This window comes from Chrysemys picta, chromosome 1, assembly GCF_011386835.1.
Source record: "Chrysemys picta bellii isolate R12L10 chromosome 1, ASM1138683v2, whole genome shotgun sequence".
In the NCBI taxonomy this organism is placed as follows: Eukaryota; Metazoa; Chordata; order Testudines; family Emydidae; genus Chrysemys; species Chrysemys picta.
In genome coordinates, this window is record NC_088791.1 from 212,814,969 (window position 1) to 212,841,736 (window position 26,768).

The window sequence follows — 26,768 nt, forward strand, 5'->3', positions numbered from 1 at the left end:
TCAAGTATGTAATAGGATGTGAAGAAAATGTACACGACACCAACTCCTCTTCCCTAGAGTAGTAAGGAGCATCTGGTGGCCAATCTGCAAGTGACAGAAACTTTCTTTGCTTAAGGAGGACCAAAGCATTCATCCTATTCAGTAGTCAGATTAGCCTTGAATACCAAACAAATTGTTTTAGTTAAAGTAGTGACTCAGCAGTTATGGTAACACTTGCCCTTCATATCTTCACTTCTCATTCACTGGCTTCTGTATTTATTTTCTTAATGTACTTCTGCTACACAAAAGGGAATTTCTGCTTAACATTCCTGTGCATGGACTATTTTATTGATTTTCATTTATAAACCACCAGTCAGCCAAAATTTCCCCAAACAGAAGCAGTCTAGACCTAAAAATCACTCAATGCGTCATAACATGACTTTTTCCTAATAACTGCAAAAATTTTACACTTTTCATACATATATTCTGTTCTTTGAAGTTCGTAGTCAATTATATTTTCAAGCAAATTTTACATTTTGCCACTTCTTGTATAATCAGTTTCACAGTCTCCCCATATGACCAGTTTTCATCTATATTTGGGGTGAATCTTTCAAACAGCAACAAGGATACAACTTAAAAAGAAGGAGATTGTAAAAGTACAGAAGATGGCAGGAACAGATTTTTTTTTTGTTTTCAAAGTGACTAGATTTCTGGTCTAATGTGTCCTTTAAAATTAAGGCTCTAGCCATTTAAAGTATTCTTCAGTGACTACACTGATTTTTCCACAGTGACAGATGGACCACCTGGCTGTAGCATGTGAATGGTAGCTTTCTCTCTCTTCAGTGGTGTCTGCAACCATGGGGGATTATTGTTTAACATCGGCCCTCAATCCTGCACACAATTTTACAGGTGGTTAACTTCCATACAAGTATGTGGAAGTGTCTGCAGGATCAGGAGTTTATCTTTTCTCACTCTGTGCATCAAAAAATGGGGTACTGAGAGACTGAATTGCTTACAAGATGCTTTGAGATTCTTGGGATGAAATGTGCTATGTAAGTGCAAAGTAACATCATTACTCTAACTCAAACTAAGTTTTTTTTTAAATATCCAGGAAGTTCTCACCTTTTCCTTATTTATCTAACAGACTAATTCTTATAAAATAAATATTCAGGAGGACAAAGGGATATTTTGCTGAGTTTTAGTAAACAAGTTTTGTCTAGTTAAAATCTTGCAATATCTTTCAAAAAATATCAAAACACCACAGAGATACTGAGGGTACATCTTCAAGTACAGTTGTCATTATAACCCATTCTACCTTTACTCTTGTAGTTAGGATATTACCAGAACGCCTAACCTCTACAGTACACTCTATGGACCCACAATATCAGAGGCAATATTTGGTGGAAACTTGGTATAGTACAGCTTCTTGACATTCATAAGTAACTCTCCCCAATTTTAGAGAATGCTGTTTAATGAATCTCTCTCTCCTTGGAAGAAGTCATCAACTTCTTATCAGCCATCTCTTATTTTTAATTATCCTTCATTGTTTCTATTATGCTCCCAGTTTAATAATATTTAGACCAGTAATGCTTTCCAAAAGCCAAGGTGCAACAACTCTCTCTATATAGTACAAATTCAAATTATCAGACTATTGTCTTTTGTTACATAGATAAATAAGTTGGCAAATTAGTTACCGTTTTACAACTAATCAGGTTCCAAGTGACCAAAATTCTTAAGGCAAATTCACTTACATGACTGGCTGTCTGGTTTCTCAGTATGCTTTCCCAAAAGCAAAGCAAAAAAGTATCTGACAGGCAAAGAACATCACATATAAAATTTATTCTCTCACCTCTGTATCAATGGGAGTTGCTTGCAAGAATGGAGAGAAGCATTGACCCCTTATAATCTTTTCTTAAAATAATTAATGTGATTTATCATTTGGCATTTTGTGCAAATTCAGTAAAACATTAAGGTGCATATTAAGAGGTGAAAGTTGCAATGCCTTACAAGAATATATATTTTTGGACGCACTTGACAAATGGATTTGGGAATATGGGGAAAGCATCAGTTTAAAGCTACAGATACCTTCTAAGAACTATGCATCTCTATTGTCACTAGCTATAAGATCTGAAGAGCCCTAAAGGATTTTATATAACAGATGACACTGACTGTGCAATATGAAACTGCAGCGAAGAGTGGATTTTCTAAGCACACATTCAAGCTATGTTAGAACTTGTCTGGTACATAATATTGCTGTGTTAGATGCTATTGACTATTAAAATGATTCTACAGATTTTGCTGACTTTTATTTGTGCACAAAAACTGGCCTTTAAGAAGTAATACCCTTTCACTATACAGTTGTGTACTTAAGTGCAATCTCATTTGTCAATATAAAACCAAACTAACCAAGCATATTTTGGTAAAGTTGTTATAACACCACCCACACCAAAAATGCTTAGTGCTTTTCTTAAGTCTCATACATCACTTTGTTTTTGTAATTTCAGTGCCCTGATAGGACTTTGTATGGAAGTAATTGGCTACTATGGTTCAGAGGATTTTGGAACAAAGCATAGACTTTAAACTGAATGCAGAAGTCGTCTTCGGGAGAGACAAAGGTGGTAAATTATCGATTAGCTTTGTATTTAGATGCATCCCTGGGTTCACTGCTAGGATTGCTCCAGTCATCAGCTTCAGGTGTAGTCTTGTAGTGTCGCCATGCTGACTTATTAAAAACTGGAAGTCTTTCAAATGATTCACTTGAAAGAGCCTATAAAATGAAAGCAATGGTAAGAAATTATTGTACGTATCTCAGCAACAAAGTGGTAGACATGATAACAGACTCTTTTTGAACACTAACTTCTGCATTCAACAAAAGTTTCAACTATTTACATGTCCCCCACACATGATATTTTAGAAGCCACTTTGACTATGCTTATAGTGACTCAGTTCAAAATGGGTCGACCATATTGCAATAAAAATCCATGAAAAAAATCCATTTTGAAATGCTCCCCGTCTCCATGGGAATGGTGGCTACAAAGAGAATAAAAAGAAAGCGGTTAAAAGAAAAAAGTTTTAGGGGGCCCTTTAGTTGGTTTTTTTAGAACTATTTTGGCAGGTCCATTCCCCTAGATCAGTGGCTCTCAACCATTCCAGACTACTGTACCCCTTTCAGGAGTCTGATTTGTCTTGCGTACCCCCAAGTTTCACCTCACTTAAAAACTACCTGCTTTCAAAATCAGACATAAAAATACAAAAATGTCACAGCACACTATTACTGCTTACTTTCTCATTTTTACCATATAATTATAAAATAAATCATTTAGAATATAAATACTGTACTTACATTTCAGTGTATAGTATATAGAGCAGTATAAACAAGTCATTGTCTGTATGAAATTTTAGTTTGTACCTACTTCCCTAGTGCTTTTTATGTTGCCTGTTGTTAAACTAGGCAAATATCGAGATGACTTGATGTACCCCCTGGAAGACCCCAGCGTAGCCCGAGGGGTACATGTACCCCTGGTTGAGAGCCACTGCCCTAGATCTAACATGATTAATCTGAATCTAGAACTGAAGCCAGCTGGCTTGACGCAAGACTGAGATAGTGTTGGTGGGTCATGGGGAAGCAGCTGGAAGAGATGGTAGAATTCAAAGAGGGACCACAACTGTGAGTTGTAACACCAGTGCACAACTTGGGGTTTCTGTGGCCTGGTCCACACTAACCCCCCACTTCGAACTAAGATACGCAACTTCAGCTACATGAATAACGTAGCTGAAGTCGAAGTATCTTCGTTCGAACTTACCGCGGGTCCAGACGTGGCAGGCAGGCTCCCCCGTCAACTCCGCGTACTCCTCTCGCGGAGCAGGAGTACCAGCGTCAACGGCAAGCACTTCCGGGATCGATCCGGGATCGATTTATCGCGTCTAGACAAGACGCGATAAATTGATCCCAGAAGATCGATTGCTTACTGCCGGACCCGGAGGTAAGTACAGACCTACCCTATTAGATCCTGGGCTGCTCCTGGATGCAAAGGTAAGGTTTTTTTCTATTTATTGCATTTTCCTGGGCTGGTGAGTAAGCCCACCAACATTCACCTTCTCTCTCCAGTTAGGACCTTGCCACACTTATCCATACCTTTGTCAAACCAAGATTAGGTTATTGTAATGCACTCGACATGGGGTTACGCTTTGGTACCATTCAGAAGATGAAGCCATTGGAGAATTACTTATTAAGTGCTTACTCAGTGCAGCTGCACAGACTAGCACTATGTGACATAAGCTTGAAATAAGCTTCTGGGTTGGATTCAAGCAGTTGGCTTTAAATGCCCTGATTTATTTGCGACCTGGTTACCTGAGTGATGCCTCTCCCCCCAGGATATACTGCTACAGTTGAGCTCAGCAGACCCACTCGAGAGGGAACTCCCTTAATATAAGAGAGAGGGAGTGGCTGGCAGAACGTTCGCCATGAGAGTGTCTCTATTTTGTGATGATCTAGTCTGACCTCCTGTATAACACAAGCCACAAAACAATAATTCCTACAACTTATCTTTTAGAAAAACATCCAATCCTGATTTAAAACTTGCCAGTGATGGAGAATCAATCCTTGGTAAATTCCAAACAATAATTATCTAACCTTCATTGGCTAGGGGCAAGGCTCGTACTAAAGGGGTGAGCCCCAAAGATGGGAGAAGTAAAAGTGAAGACTGAGAGGAGGAGATAAAAAAGAATAGAAATGGAACATTTTAATCTGTATCATTCTTCTACACTCCAATGTGCACTTCATTCCTGCTCTCCCAATTTAATTGTGGTCACAAGTGTCAGAAACCAAAAGAACAAAAGTATTAACAAAAGTTGCCTGCCATCACACCAGGTCTTGGGCATCTCATCACTTAATATGGATCAAAATCAAAATATGGAACAAAGACCCAACATTAAGGGATAAAAAAAATTCTGGAAACAAGCTAATTCAATATCAAAGCCTGTGGTCAAAAATGCCACATTTATTCTTCAGTTTTTAGATTCTGCATGTCTGATTTAAATAAAGTACAATAATACAAGTTAAAAAAACTGTACATATACATTGGAAACAAATTTAAGTGTGAAATGAGGAACAGTTGACTGTTCTGCCTGACAAGAGAATTAATTACTAAGAGCTTTACTATCTTATGATGGAATCAAGTTGTTACCTTCAAATAAATTACAGCATCAGTACCCACGCCTTCCATTGAATAGAGTTTGAGATCTCCTTGAAAGTATCTAGCATAAAGACGAGAGATTGGCAAACCATACCCAAATCCAGCCTATAAAACAAAACAAAACAAAAATTTGTGGTGAGGAAGTTAAAAATTAATACACTGTATGAGCTATAATTATTTATCAAAACAAAGTTAAAGAAAGCTAATTACCCTATTTGCATCAATTTGCCCTTCAGACTCTCTTTTGTTCCTCAGCCTATATAACATATTGCAGCCTTCTTTCTGCCTATACAAGATTTACTCGCTTAAATATTAAAGGGAAAAATCACCAGCAGCTGTATACATTTTGGCAACATACAAAAATAAGGACCAAATCGGATTAGAGGCTTTAGTCGACTAACTCGGGCATGTTGTTACTTTCCCAAGAATACAGCTAATTTAGCAGCACAAACAGTAAGCAGTCCCTACCAAACAAGAGAGGATGGTGCTCTGTACAGCTCTCTCATGAGATAGCTTGTGCTGCAATATTCCATTCATTGGTGGTGGTACTGAGTAGCTGACAGCAGTTTATTATCTTGGAATAGAATGTGGAAAAAGCAAGACACAGCCCTGCATACTTCAGCTGATCTCGCAATGTAGACCAATGACTGTTGATGGCATGTTGCAACATGCTGCAATGGAGGACAGACAGGAGGTGTAGGGAAAGTAATGACTCCAACTTTATTAATAATATACAAAATAGTAATAGGCAGATAGTCCTTGCTATGGTTACCCATCATCAAAAAAATCATGCTGCAGTATAGTAGCCCTTCTGTTGAACATTAAGGCCTCATTATAAGCCACACTCTACTTGCCTAGGCACAGACTCCTCATTCATAGGCTTGAACTAAGACCTGTATCCCCAATTACATAGGAGACAAAGTCTTCCTCTTTCATGACCCTAGCCTATGGAAATGAGGGTTGTCATACTGGCAGGCAGTCTTCTCTTTCACTGCAGATAGTGGAACAAGTTTTTATCTGCAGATCCAAGCTTTCACTCTGTGACAGAGTGCAGAGAGTTACCAGGTGAGCTTGCACTCTGATCACTCAGTTCCCATAGAAAAGGATGATTAGATAATAATTAACTTAAATTACCCCACTCAAGGGGGGGGGGGGAGAGGATGGGTGAGCTGAAGAGCCAACTGGCCCATCAACTCACGACTGATAAGAAGGGCACAGGAAAGCAGCGAGGGGGAAAAAGGATCAGGGCTAGCTGAGCCCAGTCTCATGGAGATCTCAGAGAAAAAAGACCTCAGATCCTCTCAGGCCCTGGGGAAAGGGCCAAAAGCACAGGGTACACTGCAAATAGTACTGCTGAAAGAGACTATAAATGAATGGCACAGTTGGATAAACAACTAAGGGAGTCTAAGCAGGTTTCTGTGATGCAAAAAGACAGGAGCAGAGCATGCCCTGTTTCTGCCCCCCACAACGTGTGCCCAGCTGAGACAGAGAATCACAATACTTGTTATTTGTTTGAATTCCCCTATATTGGAAAGGACTTTCCAAAGCAAGAAAGATAGGCTGCAATAAACAAAGTGCTTGAAAACCATGCTCTTACAAAGCAATGAACAACAAAATGCTCCCAAAAAAGTCTGAACTACAGCAAAACAACAAGAAAGGCAAACCAGAAGCACAGGGAAAGGACCAAAATGCTCATTTAACATTCAGTCATTTATATAATCTAGTCCTTGTGAAGAATCACATCCCACAAACGTGAACAAGCGAATGGCTGCTCCAGCTTCTTGGCTAACTAACTCACTGACTAGAGGAATCACTCACCTCTGTGGCTCCCTAGCAAGTCCACCCACTGTTTGGGGGGCAGTAATGATGAACAGAGCTGTTGTAAGAAACCAGGTACGGGAATTCTAGTACCACCAATATCCAGTAATGTGTCATCTTGACAGACTTCAGAGAAAAGTTACTAATGAGGTTAGTGTTAATAACCCTGGCTTGAGCCAGGCACTATGTACGTGAGTTGCTGTGCTAACTTCCTCACATAGCTCTGCCAAAGAACCTCAGCCCTGACCTTTTTCAGAAAATCAACAATGGTACAAGCATCACATTGCATACAAACTGCATTATTATAATTTTGCTCTGTCTTCTCCTCTTCTCCATCTCCTTCATTTAGGACCTTAATTATAAAAGTAAAGTACATCATACTGTCTTCCTCTTTAGTGATACACTTTAAACTGTATGGAAAAGTAGCATCAAATTGCAATGAGTCACTCATTACACAAGCATATATCTACTGGAGGCATTATACTTATTGCTACGGCCACCATCTTGAAAGCTGAAACTTTCAATCAGTTCAGACCCAAAATCTGCCTCCCAGAAAAGAAGGTAAATATCATGTAAGGTCCTCAAGGAAATAGAGTAATACATGCAATGAACACACACATGATATATATGTATATACATTAAAATTATTAGTATGTATATTGTGTTACAAACAAAAATGTGTACACAGAGTGGAAGAGTTTCTTGTGAGAGGTGTACCTTATGGGCATTTTATATTTCTTTAGGGCAAGACCTGGGCATTTTATATTTTGGAAAGCCAGGAAACCCACATTGGTAGACTGTAAGATATGTGGTGTCAGATCCTTAGCTGGTGTAAAATGGCACAGCTCCACTGAAGTCAACAATGCAACACTGAATTTACATCAGCCGAGGATCAGGCCTGGATTTTAAAATACACAATGGGATGCTATGTTATAAAGGTTTTATCAGCATGAGTTTGGGATGACCTACACAACTAATGCATGGCTTCAACACTCATGAGTAATTCAGCTATTCCAAACTCATACTGATAAAACCTTTATAACCCAGCTCCCATGACATATTCTCTCATGCTATGCAGCTTTATCATTTCTATCTTTACAGACACACATACACACTCTTCCAGAGAAGTTGCCATTTTTATAGAAGCTAAATGTAGAGACCTGGATTGGTTTACAGCACTGCTCAACTTTTAAGTTGATGGCTATAACAGTAAGTTGGAGGGAAATGGAGGAGAGAAATGGTGAAGATAATTCCTGGAAACATTTGTCATGCTGCTTGTTATATAGTTATTAGTATCTGTGCTTCCACTGTGAAAATAGCTATTTGTTTACTTGATCTTTCTTTTAAATTAAAAACAGCATGCCATAAACTCACTTCTCAAAGACTCCCATTAACACAGGACATACAGGCATATGTATCACTTGGAGACATCTCATTTTAAGAGCACATTTATTTCTTGTGAATCGTTAACAAGGGAAGAATTCTTCCTAGGACAGCAAAAGAATCAATTTCCAAAGAAACATTTTAAAAACAACACTCAAATCTTTGCTGGACATAGGACATTAGTTCTTTTACTAAAGTTAAAAAGTATGTGAATTGGGAGAGCTAACAGTTGACATGATTCACCCTCAAAAGTTGATCAAGACCAAACAGAACCCACTTCCCCTAAATTTTGGGCACCCCCAGAACACACACTGCCTGTCCCCAGACTCCATCATGGAATCCCATTATCACCCAGTCTTTCTTGTTTCCTGTCCCTTACTTTTGTCTGTGCCATCCCACACCAATTCATTCCTTTATTCTACCTTTCCCTCCCATAAGAACATAAGAACACAAGAACGGCCGTACTGGGTCAGACCAAAGGTCCATCTAGCCCAGTATACTGTCTACTGACAGTGGCCAATGCCAGGAGCCCCAGAGGGAGTGAACCTAACAGGTAATGATCAAGTGATCTCTCTCCTGCCATCCATCTCCATCCTCTGACAAACAGAGGCTAGGGACATCATTCCTTACCCATCGTGGCTAATAGCTATTGAATTTATCCAGTTCTCTTTTAAACGCTGTTATAGTCCTAGCCTTCACAACCTCCTCAGGTAAGGAGTTCCACAAGTTGATTGTGCGCTGTGTGAAGAACTTCCTTTTATTTGTTTTAAACCTGATGCCTATTAATTTCATTTGGTGACCCCTAGTTCTTGTATTATGGGAATAAGTAAATAACTTTTCCTTATCCACTTTCTCCACACCACTCATAATTTTATATACCTCTATCATATCCCCCCTTAGTCTCCTCTTTTCCAAGCTGTAAAGTACTAGCCTCTTTAATCTCTCCTCATATGGGACCCTTTCCAAACCCCTAATCATTTTAGTTGCCCTTCTCTGAACCTTTTCTACTGCCAGTATATCTTTTTTGAGATGAGGAGACCACATCTGTACGCAGTATTCAAGATGTGGGCGTACCATCGATTTATATAAGGGCAATAATATATTCTCTGTCTTATTCTCTATCCCCTTTTTAATGATTCCTAACATCCTGTTTGCTTTTTTGATCGCCTCTGCACACTGCGTGGACATTTTCAGAGAACTATCCACGATGACTCCAAGATTTTTTTCCTGATTTGTTGTAGCTAAATTAGCCCCAATCATATTGTATGTATAGTTGGGGTTATTTTTTCCAATGTGCATTACTTTACATTTATCCACATTAAATTTCATTTGCCATTTTGTTGCCCAATCACTTAGTTTTGTGAGATCTTTTTGAAGTTCTTCACAGTTTGCTTTGGTCTTAACTATCTTGAGCAGTTTAGTATCATCTGCAAACTTTGCCACCTCACTTTTTACCCCTTTCTCCAGATCATTTATGAATAAGTTGAATAGGATTGGTCCTAGGACCACTAGTTACCCCTCTCCATTCTGAGAATTTACCACTAATTCCTACCCTTTGTTCCCTGTCTTTTAACTAGTTCTCAATCCATGAAAGGACCTTCCCCTTTATCCCATGACAACTTAATTTACCTAAGAGCCTTTGGTGAGGGACCTTGTCAAAGGCTTTCTGGAAATCTAAGTACACTATGTCCACTGGATCCCCCTTGTCCACATGTTTGTTGACCCCTTCAAAGAACTCTAATAGATTAGTAAGACACTGTTTCCCTTTACAGAAACCATGTTGACTTTTGCCCAACAATTTATGTTCTTCTGTGTGTCTGACAATTTTATTCTTTACTATTGTTTCGACTAATTTGCCTGGTGCCGACGTTAGACTTACCGGTCTGTAATTGCCGAGATCACCTCTAGAGCCCTTTTTAAATATTGGTGTTACATTAGCTATCTTCCAGTTGTTGGGTATAGAAGCCGATTTAAAGGACAGGTTACAAACCCTAGTTAATAGTTCCGCAATTTCACATTTGAGTTCTTTCAGAACTCTTGGGTGAATGCCATCTGGTCCCGGTGACTTGTTAATGTTAAGTTTATCAATTAATTCCAAAACCTCCTCTAGTGATACTTCAATCTGTGACAGTTCCTCAGATTTGTCACCTACAAAAGCCGGCTCAGGTTTGGGAATCTCCCTAATATCCTCAGCCGTGAAGACTGAAGCAAAGAATTCGTTTAGTTTCTCTGCAATGACTTTATCGTCTTTAAGCGCTCCTTTTCTATCTCGATCATCGAGGGGCCCCACTTGTTGTTTAGCAGGCTTCCTGCTTCTGATGTACTTAAACATTTTATTACCTTTTGAGTTTTTGGCTAGCCATTCTTCAAACTCCTCTTTGGCTTTTCTTATTACATTTTTACACTTCATTTGGCAGTGTTTATGCTCCTTTCTATTTACCTCACTAGGATTTGACTTCCACTTTTTAAAGGAAGTCTTTTTATCTCTCACTGCTTCTTTTACGTGGTTGTTAAGCCACGGTGGCTCTTTTTTAGTTCTTTTACTGTGTTTCTTAATTTGGGGTATACATTTAAGTTGGGCCTCTATTGTGGTGTCTTTAAAAAGTGCCCATGCAGCTTGCAGGGATTTCACTTTAGTCACTGTACCTTTTAATTTCTGTTTAACTAACCCCCTCATTTTTGCATAGTTCCCCTTTTTGAAATTAAATGCCACAGTGTTGGGCTGTTGAGATGTTCTTCCCACCACAGGGATGTTAAATGTTATTATATTATGGTCACTATTTCCAAGCGGTCCTGTTATAGTTACCTTGTGGACCAGCTCCTGCGCTCCACTCAGGACTAAATCTAGAGTTGCCTCTCCTCTTGTGGGTTCCTGAACCAGCTGCTCCAAGAAGCAGTCATTTAAAGTGTCGAGAAATTTTGTCTCTGCATTTCGTCCTGAGGTGACATGTTCCCAGTCAATATCGAGATAATTGAAATCCCCCACTTTTATTGAGTTTTTAATTTTGATAGCCTCTCTAATTTCCCTTAGCATTTCATCATCACTATCACTGTCCTGGTCAGGTGGTCGATAATAGATCCTTAATGTTATATTCTTATTAGAGCATGAAATTACTATCCATAGAGATTCTATGGAACATGTGGATTCACTTAAGATTTTTACCTCATTTGATTCTACATTTTCTTTCACATATAGTGCCACTCCCTCCCTGCACGACCTGTTCTGTCCTTCTGATATATTTTGTACCCCGGAATGATTGTGTCCCATTGATTGTCCTCAGTCCACCAGGTTTCTATGATACCTATTATATCAATATCTTCCTTTATCACGAGGCACTCTAGTTCACCCATCTTATTATATAGACTTCTAACATTTGTGTACAAGCACTTTAAAAACTTGTCACTGTTTATTTGTCTGCCCTTTTCTGATGTGTCCAATTCTTTATGTGAATGTTTCTCATCTTATCTGGCTCTTACATTATCCTCTTCCATCCTCTGCTCCTGACTAGAACCTAGAGAATCTCTATCAATAGACTCTCCTCTAAGAGAAGTCTCCGTCCGAAGCACATGCTCCTCTGCAGCAGTCAGCTTTCGCCCATCTCCTAATTTAAAAACTGCTCTGCAACCTTTTTAACGTTAAGTGCCAACAGTCTGGTTCCACTTTGGTTTAGGTGGAGCCCATCCTTCCTGTATAGGCTTCCCCCATCCCAAAAGTTTCCCCAAATATTCTCCAGCTCACTCTTCGGAAAGACTTCCTATTTTTCATGCAGTGTTTTGGTGGACACCTTGAAAGCCACAAGGTTCAGATTCCAGGGATCTTATTTTAACATGACCCTGTTCTCTCAAGTAAAAGTACGCCAACTAACACACATTAATTGCTGTGTCAGGGCTGTCCTTGCTCTAGGACACAGAATACAGGCAATGGGGGCAAAACTCTGGTCTTTGAGAAAACAAGCTTTCTAACACCAATCTTTCATCACGCATTAGACTGTGCAGCAGATACATGGGAAATATATTCCACACTGTATTAAACATGCTCTGTTAGCATTATCTATTAGATCTAAATTAAAGCACATTTTCACCACTATAAATAGTTACCTTGTAAAGATCAGGCAGATTTTAAATGTGTGACTTAAACCGTTCTCTTAAAGATTTAACTGTCATTAAACATAAGTGTTAATGGACTCAATTCTTGTTTGTCAATTATAAATACATAGTATGGGCGAGACCTTGTCAGGATCAGAATGCTGGTAGCACTGATGCTAGCCCAGTGGGGGCCCTAAGCAGGAATATTTTTGGTGCCTCCCCAACACAACGCATACTAATAATTAATGGAGGAGAGGGGGCCCTAAGCAATTGCTTAGTTTGCTGATGCCTACCACCAGGACTGGCTGCCATGGTAACAAGGTTTCTCCACTGACCTAATTTTGTAGCAGAAGTTATTGAAATAGAAGGAACATTCATCAATGAACAAAAACCAAAATCAATGTAACGTTTCATACAAGATGTATGGGCTCGGTTAAAAAATGGGAGAGAAAGTTAAAACAGAAAAATAAAAATAATCATTTTACATTATATGACAAGTTCTGATATATGTTACATAAACTAAAATAAGAGTATCATACAATCATTTGAAGTATAGACTTCCTTCCTATGCGGGAGTGATGGGTCTTTATTGAGTTATGTTTTATAGTCTCTGATATTCAGTCATGTAAAAACATCTTCCTACGGTATAGATGGGCTGAATGATTCAATTTAAACAGGAAATTCTTTCCTATATTATCCTGAACAATCTGATTTTGTGGCCAAAAAACTGAGCAGACCACCATATCATCTCCCTCAACAATGGAATCAACAATAGGTCTTATATCTCTCGACTCCTGCATTCAATGAAACAGGCTGGTGAACCTCGCTTTGGAAATACTCTCCACTCTATTTAGATATCTGTGCTGTAGGCTCTCATTACTCTTGATATTTCCTTCTGAACACACATGGGCCATGTAGTGAGAGAGCTCAGTGACTTCTCTCTCTTTCAATATTTGGTCCATTACCCTAGGGGGCAGAAGTCAGACTTCCAGGGCAATAATTGCCAGGATCATTTTCTTTCCTTCTTTCAATTGCTCATATGGGCAGAAGAGGTAAATGACGCCTGAAGATGGAGTAGAGTAGAAGAAAACTGAAGTATAAATGCTATAGAACAGATGTAGCCAAATTGCGGCTCGTGAGCCTCTTTTACAGTTAAAGTGCGGCTCGCAGAGCCCCGCACATCCCCATTCTCCGTCTACCAGACTGGGGGCGGGGACTCAGGGCTTCTGCCCAGCGGCATGATGGTGGGCCTTGGGGTTTCAGTCCCATGGAAGGTGCCTGCTGGGCCTACGGGCTTCTGCCCTGTTGGGGGGGAGAGCCTGGGGTTGGAGCCCCGGCTGGCGCTTCAGCCTCATGGGGCAGGGGCCCTGGCTGGCACGCTTGGCTCTCAAACATCTGAAGATTATCATATGTGGCTTGGACGGTCAGTAAGTTTGGCCACCCCTGCTATAGAATTGCAACTGGCTTGTAGATTAGGAGACAAATAGAAGGTTCCATTCATAGAAAAAAATTGGTATGGGAAAAAATGAAAGTGGAATATAGTATCAATTACAGGCAGAGAAATTTTACAGTAGAATTCCTAGAGAGAAAGTGATTTAGAGGGAAGGAGTTCCTACACAGATTGGCAGCACAAGTATAACAGTAACACCTTCCCCACCCCCTGAATTTTGTAGAATCTCAAGGGAAATAGAAGATAATTGGATAAGCAAAAGCCCCAATCCTGCAAGCACTGACGCACATGCTTAGAAATAAGCATGCTTGTCAGTTGTTGCAGGATTGGGTCCCAAGTGAGAAGGTATGAATTAAGTGGATGAGAGATTAGATATTAAATGGAATGACTGTATACAGAATTAGGAAAGACAGGAAGGAGGTTTTTAACTGGATTCACAGATGGAAAAGAAGCGACTGAAAATGACACAGGAAATAATTTGCTCATAATTGTCTAGATCTTACAAAGTTTAAAAGAGCAGGAGTTTAGGAACACATAAAAGGAGAAATTAAAAGTAGTGATGACAAAACGTGATTAAGGAATGAATAAGAGATTTTATCAGATTCATGGTATGGATGAGTTCTAGACAAAGGTGGTGCAGTAAGAAGAGAGACTGGAGTCAAAGAGAACTAAACAATTCCTGATACTGGGAACAAACTTCAGGTTTGAATTAAAGAGACCATTCCATATTGCTGACTATCCAAGAGGATTTTGTAGAAAAAGAGCACTTCTGTTTTTGAAGCATTTGGTATTAATCTAGAATTTGAAAGAGTCAAAAGCAGCAACAGTTAGAAAGATGGGCTATAGAAAGATGAGAGTGCAAGTCAACAGAGAAGTAGATTGGGGTTCATTTGCACTGAAGGAGCATCCGAGGCTGAAGCAAACAATGCGATACCCAAAAAGAGAAGCAGATGGTTGAGGTGGAGCCTTGAAGCTTTCCACTCAAATAACCTGAAGGAAAACAGTAATTTTCTCTGTACCAATGAGATTGTTCCATGCCAAACACATTACGTGTATGAACTAGATTTTAAGCTCTCTGGGGCAGGCATCATATCTTCTTATTTGCTTACAAACAGCGAAGCAAACTAATGGAGTTCACCACTACCACCAAATACCACACAAGAACATGATTGGTAGGAGAGTATTTAAAAGATGAAGAGGAAAGTGCCCAAGATACCATTTTTTACTTGACATACTCAAGGATAAAAACTGCATAAGAAACTGTACAGAACAAACAAGATGAGAAGAGGGGTATCTGTGATTAGAGGCAAGTGTACTGTAGGTCATTAACCAATCCTCTTATTAAATAATGCCAGCCAAGTGGTACAATAGTTAGACCAACTTTTCAATGATCCAATACATACAAAATGTATAAATCCTGTAACAAGGAATCATACATAACAGAAGGGCCAAATCTGAAAAATATTCTGCATCCAGCAGCTCCCATTGTTCTTAATGGGAGCTACCGGGTGATGAACATTTTTGTAAATCTGGCACAGAAGATACTACTGAAGAGGAATAGATTGACAGATGCCACTATTAAAGAGCAAAGACTAAAATGAGTTAGCTGGTGACACCACACATTACAAACAAATTTTGATTTCATTTTATTTTTAGAGGACAAAGACTTAAACCTGTATAAAAGTAATTTTTAAAAAATCTGATACAAACTCACTTCCTACTTACGGGCAGTGCTCTGTAAGTGCTATAATACTGAAAAAAGTGGCTCAGCTAATTGGCTACTATTTGGTGTATATGCAAAACACTATAGGTTAGTTAATTTAGATACTAAACACCTTTCACATTAATCTGTTTTAAAATGCTGTACTGCAGATAGATATAGTTATTTCCAAGAATATGGTGTTCAGGACACTCAAAGGAAAGTAATTTCCTACTCCAAAGTTAAGTTGCTAAAAATGAATAATAGTGAAGAATCAGCAGCGTTTTCTCCTGGTAAGTTTTGCCTACACAAATTTCCTGATGATATCCAATTTCTGTGATAGAAAAACTTCAAGAAGTTTTAATGTAGGAAAAAAGATTACTCTAGGAGAGAGACTAGAGGAGTGTAACTGTACTTACATTCTGAAAAAATATTTTACCCTGACCCACAGATGCTTACCAAAGGTGCAGCTCTTGTTGGCTCCAAACTAGGCCTGGGTGCTGTTGAGTACATGTAGTTAAACAGACGATCTATTTTTCTCAGAGGGACACCACCTCCTTGATCACTTATCTACAGAAAAAAGTCAAGGTTTACTTGAACACTCAATATCTGCTCGGGAACAGAAAGTTCAAGCATCAAATACAGACAAAGGATTATTTAAATTACTTGTATAAACATTAATGCAAGTGGAATGAGTGCCAGAACCTATATAGAGTACATAATTTAGTCCTTGTAAAATTAAAGATAAATTTATCAAAAACATTACTAATGTGAGCATTTATTTGAAAGTCAGTTCAGCAGTTTAAAAATATTATTAGTTTACCTTTATGGATAGATCTTCTTTCCCCAAAGTGACTAACGTTTTAATTGATGGATAGCCTTCTTTCCTACCTTCATGTAATTCCACTGTAGCTCTCATTGAGTTCTAAAGTTAAAACCATATGTTTTAGATTCTGATATATTCTCCACCTCAACTTTACCATAAATACTTTTAGTAACAATGTACAAATCGGATACATTTTCACTGTGTTATTCTGAAAAACTTGTGAATAAAACTGCCCTAAATTTGTATACATGGATGCAGAAGAGGGTATACCTGAGTGAACTCAAGATGTACTTGACAACAAGTCAACTATCAATTTATTACATTTTTATATTGTAATAGTTTACTGTAAGTAACTTAATATTTCTATTGGATACAATACCATAAAGCACAAAACAATACAGAAGAACCTCGGAGCTATGAACACCAGAGTTACAAACTGACCAGTCAACCACAAATCTCATTTGGAACTGGAAGTGCACAATCAGGCAGCAGCAGAGACAAAACAAAAACAAAAAAAAGAAGGCAATACAGTACAGTAGTGTGTTAAATGTAAACTACTAAAAAGATAAAAGGAAAGCAGCATTTTTCTTCTGCATAGTAAAATTTCAAAGCTGTATTAACTCAATGTTCAGTTGTAAACTTTTGAAAGAACAACCGTGTTTTGTTAAGAGTTACCAACATTTCAGAGTTACAAACAACCTCCATTTCCGAGATGTCCGTAACTCTGAGGTTCTACTGTAAAGAAATGTATTTCTACATTAAATATACCAAGACCGCCCACCGCCACAGTACAGAAATTAACACTTGTATTAGTCATAAAGATGATATAAATCACTATACTTCGAAAATGACAAATGCAATTATAGTAAAGCCTTGATGTGCCTGACCCACATCAAAACTGTTATGTTGCAGTCATTTAATCAACGCAATTTGCACTCACAGTACATCACAAATGTAACACCACTTAAAACTACTACTGTGTTTGACTTTTATATTAGTGAATGAATGATATTTTATAGTTTTACAAACACATCTACAGCATCACTCCATAAATTGGCACCAACTCTGTCTTAGAGAAAGTCACATATCATATAGCTCATGACCGGACAGGGGAAAGATAGCAGTCAAGTACATGCACATTAACAGAGAACACAAAAAGAAAAATATATTCTTTGGAAAAACTCCACATTGTTTTCTACTGAATTTATTTGTTTTCTTTAATTTATAAAATGTGCCCAATTATGCCTTTTAGGGAACTTGTACATTATTTCACAAAACATACAATTTTTGCAGTTTAATGTCTCTCCTATTTTCTCTGCTTTACAGTTTAACTTGTCAGTTATTCTGAAAATTAGTAAACGATTTTTAAAAAGTTACACCATTCAAAAAGAAAACTGACATCCCTCAAGAGGAAAACTAGCACCCACCCAAATATCCCAGCCTTTAAACCATCCAATAAGGCACAAATCCTGAGCAAAATAATAATGTCTTGTACTGTACCATGAAGGTTAGTGTTAGAAATTTTACCACAAGCTGTTTTGAGTTAACCAAATGCAGAAAAGGGCACAGCCATCACTGGAGTGTAAATGAGTGTTTGAAGCGTGTGCACTAGGGAAGGGCTCAAGGGCTAACTTTCGTCACATCACTCCAAACTTTCAAAAACAAAAAAATATGAGAACACAAGGAAGAATTTTTTTTGCAAACATTATGGCTGAGAAGACTCTTGACTACAACATGCAATTACAATCAGAGCATTAATAAATCTTACCTACCTTGAACAACTCAAATAGCATATGAAACAGATGTGAGGGTACATAGACTACTTGAATAGGCTTGTCTGGAGCTTTAGCTAGAAATAAATAAAACTTCAGTTAGCTAAAAAGTTTTTTCAACATATTCCCCTTGTGGTATCACAGTTCACTCCATCTACTGTAGTAAGCTGAATTTGTAACAAATAAAGACAACTGTATAACTATGTTCTCTCTCACTTTCCAAATGTGTAATAGTAGAACTTGAAAACATACTTCTCAATTAAACACAGAATGCAGTCATATCAGAAGATAAGTAGAATCAGGCCTGGTAATTACCTACACAAGGTAACTCGGAGGAAAGCAAATGCAGCTGCTGGAAGTGATATTTGATTAATCATGCAGCACTTTCCCCTCAGCATCAAGTATTAAACAAATGCTCCTCTATGTTAGGGTGCTCCTACCACTGGCATCACTTTATTTAACTAATTAACTTCTTTGCTGCCCTATAAGGGAGAGTAATTAGGAGGGCAAGGAAAGTGACATCTCTGTATATGATCTTTGTAACTCAATTTAAAATCTTATCTATTGACTAAACAACAGCTAGCAATTATACTTGTTCTATTAAACTTATATACCCCCCGCCCCAGTATTTCCTAGAGCACTTAAAATAAAATGAACTTCCTATTACCATTGAATTCTTCAACTTCCAACTCTGGTGCAACCAGATAGTACTGCTCACACAACATCTTAGCTGTTTCATAAGCATCTGTGAAAGAATAAAGCAGCATACTTTATCCCGAATTCTACATTTATGCAAAAAGGCTAGCAATGTTCATTCATCATCTCAGAATAACAAGGCTGCAAGCAGATATCTGACTTTTTAGGCACTGATTTACAAGTCTGAAATCAATGTGCATTTTCATGTTATTTTTACTGTATATCTATGTTCCCATCCCCAAGAAAGGGCACATTATCTTAAAAAAGGATTTACTATTGGAAGTACTGAGTTATATGGGTTGTGCATGTAGAGGCAAACAACAGTCATCTTGCCTTGGGCCAAAGGGTGGGTTACAAGTTCTGGCAACTCTGGGATGGTTTAAGCAGAGTAGGTGAAAGCAGTTGAGTATAGGCTAGCTGCTGTTCACTAAGCCTGCCCTCAATTGTTTTTTATTTAGAGAAGATACAGTCTGACAATTTCTCCTACTGTATCCACGTGCTGTGTTGCCACACTGCTTCAAATCCTCTGGAAGGATAGAATGTTACACAACATACGTTTGGGGACGCTAGAGCTCAAAGAAGGCACAATCAAGATTGCAGGGTGGGATTGGTGTGTACCATAACCCTGTATTTAAGAGATTTAAGCACAGGTGCAATTTGACATTCTGGAAGGATACAAGGCACTATAGGCCAACCTTAAATGTGAATTTATGAAGTTTTTAGCCAGTGAACTTCCCTTGTTTTTTGAATAAGTGGAGGTAGTGCGGGGCTCATGGTTGCAGGGCACCTGTGGTGGGGGAGTACAAAGGCTTCCTGGGAACACCTCACTGCCACTCAACTCACTCAGTTCTGCTCTCCTCCTGGCCCCTTCGTACCCCCGGTAGGATTGGAGGGACTTGGAGGAAGGAAGAGGGGGGCAGTGAGGAGCATACATATCACCTGCAGTCAGCAAAAGGGAGTGGAATGAAGCCCCAAACTTTGTACTCCGATTGGGGGGCTAGGTTAGAATGAGGGGTCTGCGCACAAAACTCTTCAACACAGGAATTGCAAAAGTGTTAAGATGCTCATTAATCTCAATGGGATGTTCTCAGATGAATGAGACCAGATGAAGATGAATACGGTCTGATACAATAGCTCTGAGAGGGGTTAACTGATGATTTCATCTCGATGAGCGTTCTCCTCCCCTGTCTATCTTAGCTCCTGTTGTGGAATACCAATTTTCAAGGCAACAACACTATGCAAGTGGGTTTTAAAGACATTTGAATAATAAAGTGAACTCCTTATTGGGGAGTTGAGGCAGAGCTTATCCAAGGAACCCTTTCCCCAAATGACTCCAAATTCACAGCCAGTAGTATATACCCTTGGCCTTAATATGGCACGGCAATATTATCATAGTTCAGTAGTACCACCATAGGTATGGTTGCACCAGGATTTCCTTTTTAACAGGGGTAAAAAAAAAATCCTACAAACATTCTCTTTTGCATTAGAATATCATTTAAAAATATTTATTGTAGTTTGTGCATTGCTTGATTTTTCTATAGTAGTTTATATTATTTGCGGTTTGTTCTGACTATTTTAAGAAGGGTCAAGCAACTGAATTTTTTTTAAATGGCTTACATTTTCTTCAAATCCCTTTGTCATTTTTTTCCTGTGGTTAGTTACCTTACTTACAGTAACTGTGGTTCTTCGAGATGTGGTCCAACATAATCCTCTCAGTGTACATGGGAATCTTTTGGCCAGCAGCTTCCATTGGCCCATGCTTACACTCTGTGTGTTCTTGCCCCCACTTCCAAGGGCATAAAAGGACAGAGCAGGGCCAACTGCCTTTTACTTCCTTTGCCAAAACAGAATCCAGGTGTTAAAGGATTCCGTACCAGCAGGGAAGGAGGGCGGGTCACAGAATACATATGGACAACACAACTCAAAAAGAACCACAGTTATGCAAGATATCTTTTTTCTTCTTCGAGTGCTTGTCCACACACACACACACACACACACACACACACACACACACACACACTCTCTCTCTCCCTCCTCCTCCTCCCCCCCCCCCCACTCCTGGTGACTTTTGAGCAGTAACCTGATGCTAAGAAATGAATGCTCAGAGTCTATGTGAATAGTGATTGTAATACAGCTCTGCCAAAATGGGCAGCTGCTCTATATGTCTTTACAGGGCAATAGTGTTTAGGGAATGCATGCATAAAACTCCAAGTGGCTGCTCCACGAATTTCAGAAATGAGGACACTTCTGAAAGAAGCGGCAAGAAACCTTGTGGAGTGAGCTTTAACTTGACCAATAGACTCTAATCTAGCTAACTGGTAATATTTTATAAAATCTGATACCCATTTAGATAATTTTTGGATTATACAGCCTGTCCTGTAATCCCTTCTGCAAAGGCAATAAACAATTTAGATGAGATCCTGAAGGCTTTAGTTCTAGACAGATAGAAAGAGAGTGCTCTTAACACATTCAGAGTGTAGCTTCACTTTACTGTCACTAGAGTGAAAGAAAAACATGTAAGCAAACAGTTTTGGAGGTCTCAGAGAAACTTTGTCCTTGTGAAAAACAGTGGGCCTGCCATGAATGCTTATAATTCTCCTGTGAGCTGATGTAATCACTACTAAGTATTCAAAAGCCAACCCCTCTCTATCCAGTCTCAGCCCCAAAATCAACCCAGCTAAAACCACATTAAGGTCCCAAGAGGAAGGAGATTCACATATATTGGAGAGAACACATGCATTAAGCCCTCGAGGACCCTAGTCACTTTAAGGTGTGATGATCTAGCGTAATCCTGTATTGGCGGATGCTGAACTTTCATATTTGCTAGGTGAACTCTTACAGAGCTAACAGAGCCCTAATCTCTTTAATGAGAGGAGATAATCCAAAATTGTAGGAATATCAGACTCTGTGAGGGAGAGGTGATGCTGCTCTGCTCAGATAGTGATTTTTTCCCCCCACCTGGCCATGTAAACAAATCTATTGTAAATCAAAATGGATCAAGATTTCTCCATGTTGGTTAACCAGCCAGCATCCAGGCTGAGTTGGTGTGGACAAAGGATGAAGAAGTTACTCACCTTGTGCACTAACAATGGTTCTTTGAGATGTGTGTCCCTAAGCGTGCTTCACTGTAGGTGTGCTTGCATGCCTGCGCTGCTGATCAGAGAACTTCAGTAGCAGTGTCCATTAGGCCCGCACACACGCTGTCTCCCCTCGCGCCCTACCACAAGGCTAGTCAGCACACATGGGCTAACCCCCCTCAGTTCCTTCTCAACCACTCCTGGCTAGAAACAGAGCTATTCACAGTCCATGAGGACCATTACTTTCAATTTGCATCTCTATAGTTAGTCTCCTGGTTCTTAGTTGTGGTTCTAATTTTTCCCTTTTTCTTACCTTTTCTCCATAAAAATAAAAAATAAAAAATAAAAGACTTTTTCCTTCCCTTCCTCCACGGGGATGTGCCCAGGTCACCAGGCTTCAAGAAGTGCCTCTCTTGCAAATAAACGATCCCTGTCACAGACAAGCACTCCCAGTGCATTCACTGCTTTAGGAAAGGACACATTCAACAAAAGCGTGGTCTCTGCCAGCAACTCAGGCCCCGGTCTCATAAGGACAGATTGGTCAGACAGATGATTATCTTCATGGAACTGGCTCTCCGGACCCGCGCCACGAGTTACCTAGCAAATGTGAGACTTCCCCTCAGGCCTCAACATCTAAATGCTGTGGGTTGAAGAAACAAGCCATTGACTCCTCTCACAAATAGTTGAAAAAGAGAGTGGAAAGTCCTTACAGTGAACCCTGAGATAGCCGCAAATGTTCTCAGGCACACTCGGTGCCGATGGCACCAAGACCTTCTCAGACCAGTACCCATGGCTCATGAAAGTCCTCAGTGGCAGGCACCATAGACAAGCCCATGGTCCAGATGGGCACAAGTACTGAGTCAATGGCACCAAGGGACAAGGACATGAGTAAGCACACCTCTAAACAGACGTTGCTGGTACGTGATCCTATATTGATGCGGTCATCAACACCTCATTAGGCACCAAAGTGACCAGTATGGACAAGATCTCCATCCCTCCCGGTACCGCCAATGGCACCAAGTCAGTCAGTAATACTGGAATTCTAACACTCTAGGGACCTCTGTGTAACAGATGTATTGGAGCCTCCTCAGTGCCAAGACCTTCATGAGTTTTCGCCCGGCTCAGAAGTCTTCTGGACTGCCCCTCTGCTCTCTAGTGAGGTCTCAGATTGCAAACCTGAGGAGGTAGCATCACAGTACTCATTTCAGGCTCTTTACAGTGCCCGATATCAACAGTAGTAATACTGGGAATCTTGGGCTGTATATCGCCACCATGCCTCTTGAGCTTCTAGTCCAACCCTCAAGGCACACCTCTTCAGCCGTGGCTTCCAGAGCTTTGGAACCTCTGGAAGAAATCATGGAGGAACACGAGAGCACTGTAGAGGAAGAAGTGACCCCAAGGACATATCCTCCTCCCCAGATAAGCTGTCTGCTTCCCCTGCTATTTCTTGTGGATGACTTTTGCCTCTTCCAGGACGTGGCAAAGAGAGTGACGGACACTCTCCAAATATCACTACAGGAACTTAAGCACACCCACCATCATGTCCTTGACATACTCCACTCATCCTCTTCTTCAAAGATCGCTCTACTATAAACGAGGCCATTCTAGACCTGGCAAGAATCATTTGGCAGACCTCAGCATTGTTGGCAGCTACTTACAAGTGGGCAGACAATAAATATTATGGCCCAGCGCGGGAGACTGAGTTCCTCTTCTTCCACCCTCCACCCAATTCCATCGTGGTTAATTCCCACAGCCATCAACACCAGATGAGGTCCACTGCCTATGATAAGGACTGGAAGAATTTGGAAGCATACTCCTTGCTTCTTTTTCTTTTGGCATGAACTTGAAGCTTTGCTGGTTCATACGCTCCTGGGCAGCAGTGACCACAAGTGATCCAGGTGTAGGGTGAGCATAAAAATATTCAGATCTCAAAGAGGGAACTTATTACCTCCTATCAGCTTTCGTTGACATTGGCAGTATGGTGGGTGATATCTGTCACAAAATGTGTGCATGTTCTTCTGTCATTAACACATTGCCAGTCTTTCCAATAATGAAGTTTGCAGGATGTTTAGACGTGTGCGATTTTTCATGTACAACCTGTACCCGCATCTCTAATGTTTCAGCCATTCTTCTGAGGAGATTCTGAAAAGTTTTGTAGTTATCTGGATGTGATGGCGTCAAAACTACAGCCTCATCAGTTGATGAACAAATGGCAGCGAGAGTGACATCAGTAGCGTGATCTTACTCCTCAGAGGCCTTTAGTTGTCAAGAGATGCTTAGGCAGTTGCTAAGGTTGAACTCCCATAGACTCTACAGGGGAGGGCAATTTGTCTCTGGAGTGGATAGAGGAAGGCTTTCTAACATCTGGAGAGACCTCAGGAGCCCAGTAAAGGCAGGGGTGAGGTCCATAGGCAAAGTGTGTATGGAGCCAAAAAGGGGATTGGGGAATACCAGATAGAACATCCCTCCCTATAATTCCTGTGTCTATGTTGATACACATGTACACTAAATTCTCTGACTGAGGTATAGTAGGCTCAGGAGTCATTAGGAGAAGCCTCCATACTCTGGTCTGAGGCTGATAAGGAAAAGGAATACTCCTCTAATGGTGGAGCAGGAGTCACTGTAATTTCTTTGGGGACAACCCTTACAGACACCATATGTGCACTCTGTGCCAAGCCTCTAGTGCAGCTTGGGAAGCAGAAATTGCTGTAGCATGTATCAAAGAGGCAGGAGCCCAGGAACTGGTAGCAGAGCCAGTGCTTACCAAGGAACTGTTGGAAGAAGACTGCTCAGATTTGCATGGATCTTGTTTACCCAGATCAGAGGCTGGTCTCAGATTTATCCAAGAGAAAAAAAGATTTCAGTGAGCTTCTCTTGTTTTCTAAGTTTGTTATGAAAATGAACAACCAACAGAACATTTGCTCATGATGTGCGGCTCACTGAATATACAAATAAACATTTAAGTGGCCACAATTAAGCAGTCTAGCTGTCTTGCTTACAGTACTTAGCAATACTTAAAACTGCTTGGAGACGTTTGTTCAGCCACGAAGATTGAAGACCCAGTGCCAGATAACAGAAAAAAGTGTTTAAAAGCATTACCTGAAAAGAAACCTAACAACATACACTTTACTAACAAAACTATACTACGACTATTCTAAAAGTAACTATCTACACAAATTTAAAAATTAACTATGCAAGTGTGCAAAAGTAAAACATATTGCTTGCAAGTCTGTGTCTCACCCATGGACAATAAGAAGGAACTCAAAGACAGGTCCCACTCTGACATGTTATGCTCTCAGGAGGGAGGCTTGAGGGCACTTACAATATGGGCCTGGGCTAACGGATACTGCTGGCCAAAAGATTCCAATCTCAAGAGCACTGGGAACGTGGGCACCAAGAGTGGAACACATATCGAAAAGCACTTGAAGAACTCACTTAGAAGGGTGAAAGTAATAGGTGTGGACCCTTGGGGTGTGTAGCTTAAATTATTGTAGAAACTTGAAATGTGTTTTCCATGTTTATTTTTCATGATTAATGTAAGTTACTATTTTGACTAATGGCAGTATCCTACTGCTGTGTTACAATGTCAACCTTACACCAGTCCTTAGAACAGGGCTCTCTATCCTGGGTGCATATCTTGAGCCTCAGCAATCCCTTTGATCACACTGACACTGCTGAGAGTATTATCCCCATTGGTCAGAAATGGGATGAGAAGCATGCATCACGATTACATTAACCGAATGCTGCTCCTTACTAGAGTCTTTCATCTTCCCTCTAATTAATTAATTCAATTTTCCTTGGCAGCTTCTAACGTAAATCTGATTAAGCATGTGGATTTCAGAACATGGCTCGTAAACCAGAAACTGTATCCTCAGGGCACAACTTCCAGAAGAAGACCATGCAGAGTACAGGCTGAAAGCAACTAATGATTAAAGGTCTAAAAAACATGACCTATGAGAAAAGATTGAAAAAAAAAACCCTGGGTTTGTTTAGTCTGGAGAAGTGAAGACAAGGTGGGGGGAGAAGGGGGGGGGGGAGGGGGAGAGACATGATAACAGTTTTCAAGTACATAAAAGGTTGTTACAAGAAGGAAGGAGAAAAAATATTCTCGTTAACCTCTGAGGACAGGACAAGAAGCAATTAACTTAAATTGCAGCAAGGGAGGTTTAGGTTGGACGTTAGGAAAAACTTCCTAACTGTCAGGGCAGCTAAGCACTGGAACAAACTGCCTAAAGAGTCTGTGGAATCTCCATCATTGAAGATTTTTGAGAGCAGGTTAGACAAACACTGGTCAGGAATGGTCTAGTTATTACTTAGTGCTGCCTTGGATGCAGGAGACTGGACTAGAAGACCTCTTGAGGTCCCTTCCAGTCCTACATTGCTATGACTCTTTGCACAAAATATACATTCTTTGAAATCTACTTAGGGCAGAGCTCAAACTCACCGCACATGGGTACTTCTCAGGTTCACTGGCTACAGCATGTTAGTTTTTTGATTTGGTGGATTATTTTGGGCGTCCCTTAGTCAAAATATGAGGTCATTTGAACACTAATCCTGCCCCCAGGCCTCTTCAAGACACAGGAACTTTCAACAAATAAACATGTGGATTTTAGTGCACTTAGAAAAATCAGTAAGCTAGTCTCAACTAGAGGTGGGTGACTTTATTTGGCAAATAGTAAATTTCCCAAGAAAATGCATTTTGAGAGGCACTGAAACTATGAAAATTTGGGTCAAATTCAGCAAATAGATTTAGCTGGAAAAAAAACCCCAACATGAAAATTTCAAAA

At 39.9% G+C, this 26,768-nt stretch overlaps 1 protein-coding gene across 2 annotated transcripts in view; it reads right to left on the reverse strand.

Annotated features, from left to right (window-relative positions):
• Window positions 1-305: 305 nt before the first annotated feature.
• The window catches only part of PDK3 (pyruvate dehydrogenase kinase 3), a 99,782-nt gene continuing 73,319 nt past the window's right edge, over window positions 306-26,768 (reverse strand). For both annotated transcript variants that reach the window (XM_005281500.5, XM_008170195.4), the window contains 6 exons: window positions 18,876-18,953; window positions 18,209-18,285; window positions 16,434-16,535; window positions 16,070-16,180; window positions 5,166-5,279; window positions 306-2,746 (listed from right to left, as the gene is read on the reverse strand). In XM_005281500.5, the coding sequence (XP_005281557.1) occupies window positions 2,603-2,746; window positions 5,166-5,279; window positions 16,070-16,180; window positions 16,434-16,535; window positions 18,209-18,285; window positions 18,876-18,953 (626 nt within the window). In that variant the 3' untranslated portion in view covers window positions 306-2,602. The remainder of the gene's footprint in view (window positions 2,747-5,165; window positions 5,280-16,069; window positions 16,181-16,433; window positions 16,536-18,208; window positions 18,286-18,875; window positions 18,954-26,768) is intronic.